The sequence below is a fragment of the Epinephelus moara genome, chromosome 13 (assembly GCF_006386435.1).
Source record: "Epinephelus moara isolate mb chromosome 13, YSFRI_EMoa_1.0, whole genome shotgun sequence".
NCBI lineage: Eukaryota > Metazoa > Chordata > Actinopteri > Perciformes > Serranidae > Epinephelus > Epinephelus moara.
Genome location: NC_065518.1, coordinates 10,068,732 through 10,076,046, shown reverse-complemented (window position 1 = coordinate 10,076,046; position 7,315 = coordinate 10,068,732). Strand labels below are relative to the sequence as shown.

The 7,315-nt window shown below is 43.7% G+C and overlaps 1 protein-coding gene across 1 annotated transcript in view; it reads left to right on the top strand.

Moving 5' to 3' along the window:
* The first annotated feature begins 206 nt into the window (after nt 1-206).
* LOC126399603 (neurotrypsin-like) overlaps nt 207-7,315 on the top strand; it is a 53,857-nt gene continuing 46,748 nt past the window's right edge. Inside the window, exon 1 of the mRNA XM_050059694.1 lies at nt 207-531. Coding sequence (XP_049915651.1) covers nt 433-531 — 99 coding nt within the window. The 5' untranslated portion in view covers nt 207-432. The remainder of the gene's footprint in view (nt 532-7,315) is intronic.

Below are 7,315 nucleotides of genomic sequence, written 5' to 3'. Positions count from 1 at the left end.
GGCCCAAATCTAAAAAGGCTGTTAGTGATTAACCTGCAGAAAACAAAGTCAAAATCAACAATTCATCAATGATTGATCACCCAGCTGACAAATGGAGACTCTGTGTGTGTGTGTGTGAGAGAGAGAGAGAGAGAGAGAGAGAGAGAGAGAGAGAGAGATGCTTGTGGTATCAGGTTTTTGCAGAGCTCAACACTATTTCACCCAGGATCGGATCGGTGTGTGTGCGTGTGTCTCCGTGTGTATGTGTGTCTTCCATCCCGTGAAGCGTTTATAGTGCCGCACCCTGTCCTCTGTGCGTAAAACCTCCCACGTACATCATCATCACACACCACGTTTCATTCTTCCAGCAGCTCAGGACGAGCGGAGGGTAGCGGCTCACCTCGCGGACAGGTTGGACTCAGAGATGGGAGCGGAGCGGCGCCTTTTCTCGCTATGACACGGACACACCGGGCGGGAAGGATGGCTCTAACCAGCCGGGAAATGTTGTGCTTGATCGGAACCGCCTGCCTCTGGCTGCCGTTGTTGGCGGAGGTATGTAGACTACTCCTGTCTGATGATGATGATGATGATGATGGGGTTGATTTTGCAATGTGGCCTGATTTTTTTTTTTTATATCCATTTTTTCTTCTGTCCCATGACAGTCACGCTTTGATGACCTGAGCTGCATGTCAGAAAAACATCTTTAATTAGGTCATAATTAACATTACATTGATAAGGCTTTACTTGAATGCAATGCAACCAATCTTTAAGGACTGACCCGTGTGTGTTTTCTTGCTTACAACCACCGTTGATTTATTCAGGGTGCATTTCCACCAAAGCAGGTGCAGGTCGGGACGTTGAAAGAGCGCCAAACACCTCTAATCTGCCCTTTAGCCAATTAATGGCGCAATCAAAGCGCATTGTACAATTAAGCGGGCGCACGGGCGCGCGCGCATTCGCAGTGTCATGCATGGTCTCAATCACAGCTCCTGCACCCTCCTCCCCCACCCTCCTCCTCCAGCCCCCTCGGCGGGATATCATGAGAGGAACCATCGGCGGCTCCTCTGCCCCCGCGGTGAGGTGGGAATGAACCCTGCACGCGCTGTTGAAGCTTGTCACAGCACATCGGTCAGCTCAGACATGTTGGAGCAGGTGGTGCTGTCAGGTGTGGGTCAGTCAGAGCACCCTGAGCCTTAGCTGGAAGTCAGCTTTATAGGACAAGATTGGTTAAAGTTCTAATTTCTTATTCATGTGGCAAAACAGTTAATGAATGCTAAATCAATCCATTAATCATTAGATTAATTCATTCTTTTTTTTCTCCTTCTGGTATGTTGTACTACAGTAGGTGTGTGTGGTGCTAATGTGTAGCATATGAGCTGTGCAGCCTGTGTAGAAGTCATTAGTGGAGTAGAGTGGTGTGCAGGATTTAATTAGACCCGCGAACACTGGAAGCAGCCGTGCATGTAGCACAAATAGCACACTGCAGATGAGTTTTAGCTTTTTTTCTCCTTCTTTTTCATTTCAACTTCATTAGGCAAATCTTTTCATCAGGAGAATTCTGAACGCAGGATGAGGCTACATAACATCGTAACAAAACATCAGACATGTACACAAGTAAACAGAAAGGAATCAAAGTGTGGAAATCAACCTATAGCCAGCAGTTCTCAGAAAACTCTGCTTTTCTCTGAATCACCCCCAACAGTACTTCATTTTCATAGAGCAAAAGTCTTAAGATAGCTTCATGTTGAAACGTTAAGCTGTAGTTGTAGGATTAAGTTCCCAACATGGGTGGATATACCTTAAGAGAGTCCTGGGGTCCCACTCAGGGCCCTGTGTCCCAGTGCACTGTGTGCAAGTAGAACATCAAAATAAAGTGGCATAAATACTGTAGTCACAAACTAACAAGTTCCCCAAATTAAAGTAGAAAATATTTTGTTTGTCGGTGTCCTAACCAACTAATCACCATTAAAGAAGTATTTCATCGCTGGAAATGGTCGTTTTATAAAATGGGGCTGTCTATGCAGTAGAAAGACGCAGCTACTAACAGAGAAAGATGGCTTGCCCAAGAGGTAGAAAGAGCCCGGTCTCACTCAGAGGTTGAAATCCGGCGCTTGGGCAGTGACTTGCGGTGTCAGAAACAAACGAAAAAAGGCGCCCTTAATGTCGGCATGATACGCAGCTAATTGCTGTTATAGTTTTACAGTGCCCGGCAGCGTCAGGGGGAAATGCAGCGGGACAAGGATGAAAGTTAAGGCGGTGAAAGTCTGACTGGGGCAGGCAGGAGATGTGGTGGATGGGTCCAACAAACACCGACTTTCGCCCGAGAGAGTGGTGTTCGCGTCCTGTAAGACTCTAAAGCAAAACCCTGTTTTTTTTCCCTAAACCCAACCTCATGTGTTCGTTGTTGAAGGAAAAAAAATGGCATTTCGCAGTGTTGTATCGACGTAGTGCGTTTATTTTGAAAGAGACTGTATGTAAATGTAAGATTTCCTGTGAAAACAGAAGTGTATGTTGAAAGAAGACAATGCATGTAATGGGCAGAACTTGACACGGTGTCCCAGAACGTCAACAACCAACGCACCCAGGGTACCTTGTATGTTGTATGTGGACATGGGAAGTCCATGACCAAATGTCAATATGTGACGAGGTCGGAGTGAGAATGTGTTGGTAGGAAACCTACAACTACCAATTAACGCTCATCCTCTTGGGTGATGCAATACGAGCTAAGCTGTTTTGACACAGGAAACAGTTTAGCCGGCGACTGGTAACAAAAGACGTCGAATTACAGTAAAGCAGTAAGCTAAAATATGTTCCTGAAAACAATTTAGACGATAATAAGGTAACGCAGTAACAGAATCTTGGTTCCTATTTTATTAGCACTGCTTAGTTTTGATTTCAGTATTTCCAGCCTCCGTTTTTTAAAAAGCAGAAAACAGTATCGTGTAACAGCCAAACAGTACACTAAAATAGTTTTTGAAGACATTTTAGGCAAGAAATGGCCAATAAGAGTAACAGAATTTTGGCTTATATTTGATTAGCATTGCCTGTTTTTACTGTTTGATCGGGGTTTGGACTGAGTTTTACAGCAGTAATTCCCACCTGGTGGGTCGTGGTCCAAAAGTGGGTCGTGGGTCCTTTCTGAATGGACCACAAGTGACTCGCAAACATGTCAAGTTTATAATTTTAGTACAGTGAATTTCTGGCACAGATCTTTTATCTTGAAGTCCATTTCCTGCTGTAGAGTGAGTGACTAACAGACAGCAACTCGACGACATGGTCAAACCCAAGTATGATGGCGACTGTATTAAACTGTGTGGACCTTGAACTCATGACTAAAAAGAAATGTGGACCTCATGGCTGGACCAGTTGGGAACCACTGTTTTAGAGAGAAAGAGGGGTGGGTCTCTCTCTTGATCCACTTCTGTACTCTTTGTGTTCGTGGTGGCAGGCATACAGAAATGCAGACGTACAATCTGTAGTTCGAACAATAGCCCTAGAGCCAGTGAAAATCTGCAGGATGATGCGTTATACATTTGAGCTGAGAGATGTGGTCAGTGGTACGATGGAGGGTAGTTTACTACAGTTCATCTCTATCGGTAAGGTATCGGGTTGGTTACATGAACATGAAGATTATGGTTTGGGTTAAAATAAGTACTTCAGTACATTTACATGACATAAGAGAAAATCAATTTATTGCCTTAGTCCGACTAAAACCAGACTTTTAAAATACATGTTAACATGTTAGTCTGACTTAAATTGTACCAAATCGAATATCTCAAAGCCGGACTAAGACGATTATTTCGATTGGGAGTCGAATTCCTCCTGCATGTATACAGTCAGTTGGGCCCACAGCTGCCCTGGGCTTTGACCCAGAAGTCAAAAAGCATTACATGCCTAACAGATGAAGAAGCTATAACCATAGCTCGACCTAACTGTGCATGTAAACATACTGATTGTTACAATAGTAAACATGTGGTTAAGGTTAGGAAAAGATCGTGGTCATACTCTACAAGAAAAAAGGGTTCACTCTCTGTAGAGAACAGTAAATGAACAGCTGTCTCCGACGATACAGTCTGATGTTATGTTGAGCCATCCATCTACCTCGACCTCCTCCCTATGTAGACTTTGTCTCTTCTTCTTCTTTTGTTCCTGAAGGGTTTTTTCTCACTTCAATATAAACATATGTTGTCATTTAAACTTCCTGTAAAGACTGAGGGCACAGTCACACAGGAGTGAATGCAGGTGAGTGACTGTTGCCTTCTGCTGAATGTGGACAGTGGCGGGTGTGACTCCCACAGAAAACCAGCTTGCTAGCTAATGTTAGCCAGCTTCCTAATGAATTCCATTAAATGTATTAGTATTAGTACCTTTTCCATTATCTTATGTTCCATGCTTGTGTCCCAACTCACTGTCAGCCAGGCAGCATCTTTCATGTGGGGCAGTTTGTGTAGTTCATAGCCAGTATCACACAATTTTGGCTTTTAGACAAGGCAACAATCAGTGTTTCCTCCTTCCAGTTATGTTTCCTTCCTTTCTGTCAGAGGTCACCAAAGTCGCACTTCACATGATGTGAAGATGCGGATTTCCCTTTCCATCAGAAGTAAATGTTTTATTAGTGTGACTGTGGCAGCATGCTGTCATTCTTTGTGCCCACCAGCGTATAACACCTACTGTATCTGCTGATGCAAATTCACCAACCGTGTCTCCATTAAATACACATTAAATACATCTAACATCAACATAAGAAGAAAATGTTAATTAACAAACCTACCAAGTCTCAAAAGACACATGCACTAGGGGTGTGCCATATTATATTGTTCACGATAATACCAGTATAATTCTTAATATGATATGAAAAATTTGTATCGGGATACTCGTGATATTTCGGCAACATAAAGCATGGCTAAAAGTGAAATTATTACCGACACCGCAGTGGTTCCAGAAAGAGGAGCAGCTTCAGTAGTGTGGAATAAACTGGCGTCCTGAATGTTTCATGAACAGCCCCGGACTTCTCAGACTCTTTTAGTGACTTACCGCTCAGAGGGAACTCATTCAGCGGCTCCTCTGGCAGTAGCACAGCGTCTCTCCCTCTCCTCTCTTGCAGTGCGCACACAGGAGTCGCTGTCGTCAAGTGATTTTGTCATAAACCTGGGAGCTGTTTAAACGTGTAATTTGCGTTAGATTTACTGTACTGACATTCAACCGAAACGTTCACCTCCTCCAAACCTTGACCAAAGTGCTTTTGTGGCCTAAACCAAACTCTAGGTGAGAGTCAGGATGTAAACCTCTGGTCTCTTGTGTCAAAGACCTGTACTGTGTTCTTTATGTAGCACTTCCTAAACTAGGAAAAAGAAAACACTGCTGGGGAACATAACAAAGCAGAAATGCGGAGGACTTTGGCCAGTTTTCTTGTATTTTTGGGTTTTGTTCTGTTGGTCGGACAAAATCAGCGGGTTGAAAATGTTAAATCGGGCTTTACAAAATAGTAATGGACATTTTTCATTTATTTTCTGGCATTTTATAGAACAGTTGACAAAATACTCATTAGTTGCTGCCCTACTGTCACACTAGCTGTGTTGCATCAACCAGTTTTATATAAGCCTGCTTTGCCCAGGTATAAACCTCTCCACAACAGAGATGAGGGAGGAGTGGATGGTGCAAATATGTTTGTTTTAAACTACTGTAATTGGTCACTTTGTCACAAAGCTCTTTACCGATTTCGGGATGACACATGAATGAATTCTGCTGTCCCACTTTCTGGCGTGACCGGGCACAGAACGTGTTTTATATGTTGTGAAGCTTACATGTAATGATAGATCCTCAACTTAAAGCACTTCAACTGTCACAAACTGGGCGTTTACAAGTTTGGAGCTCTTTGGGGTTAAATCCGTTGGGCGTGGTGCCCAAATTTTAGAAGTAGAAAAGCAACTGAAGACAAACAAACATAAAACCGTACCAGTGGCAGTCAGCCAGGTACCACAGTTTTTATCAGTTAGGACTAAAAGCTTTGGAGCCCCGCAGTAATGTGTTTTTACCTAGTGCAGAAATGGACTTGCTCCTGTATTTGCTCCAGTCTATCTGTACAGTCCCAGCTCTGTTGTGTGTGTGTGTGTTTGGTGTGTGTGTGTTTGCATGGGCAAGCACTGGACGCAGCTGTGAGAGCGTCATAACTGATTAGCTCTGTAATCGAGCCGTGTGATTGATATATGAATGGAGATATCAGCACCCATGTTCACGACCACAGGTCAACTGTTCCTGCTGTAATATCATTAGGCTGAGCGGAGACTCCTGGGAGGCGCCTGGATGTGTGTTTTGTGTGTGCATGTGTGTGTGTGTGTTATGAGTTGTGCGTTGTCGTAGAGAGACAACGGGAGAGCAGAGCTCACCTATGTGAAGGTGAAATGTGTTGTATTTCACTGCACTACAGTTATTTCACAGCGGCAGCACAGTGTGTGTGTGTGTGTGTGTGTGTGTGTGTGTGTGTGTGTCCTCTCTCTACTGCAAGGTGCCCCGCTGTGTAGAGGTGTGACCTGATTTCTGAAAATGAAACAGACACTCCTCTGTCAGATATCATCTGATGCTGTCTGGTACTATTAGAGTTTGTGTGTGTGTGTGTGTGTGTGTGTGTGTGTGTTTACACTGTATGCTACGCTCTCACACTTAGGTGTCATAAACTCGTTTTCCTTTGGTTATCCCTGCCCTTAATGAATAAACTTGCGAGTAAATTGTGAAAACACGCCTCAGTTTACAGCTTCTTCTTTACTCTCTGGTTTCTGGCTTTGACCTGAGATTATTTCATCTTTAAGAATACGGAGAAACACCTTCACCAAGGCTGAAGCAGATTCCTGTTACAGAAAACAGTGTGAAATTATTACTGTACTGTTTCAACAAGAATGAGTCAGATCCTTCTTTTAAGGACCATTTGAATTCCTGGCCTGTGTACAGACAACCTCCAAATTTGTGCATGTTTCATCTATATTTGGATGCAGTTACATAATGTCTTCAAGGAGACTGTCCTCACCTGAAAACAACAGCACTGGTCATGTTCACTTAAAATAATAGGCTGTATGACTGTATTGTTTAGATGAATAAAGGTGGAAGTAGTGGGATGTTGTTGCTGTCAAACCTTTTAGAGAGGAGGTCAGTCTGGATGGATGGATGGATGGGTATATAAACTGTCTGACTGTCTGACTGACTTTTGTACCGTCCCCATGTTTGGTCCCCCCTCTGTTGGGTACCTAGCACACAGATCTGGTACTAAAAGGTGGAGCTGTGAACACTGCAGTCTGTTGATTGGTCAGTAGAGGACGGTCACTCTGCTCAGGGCTGAGTTGTG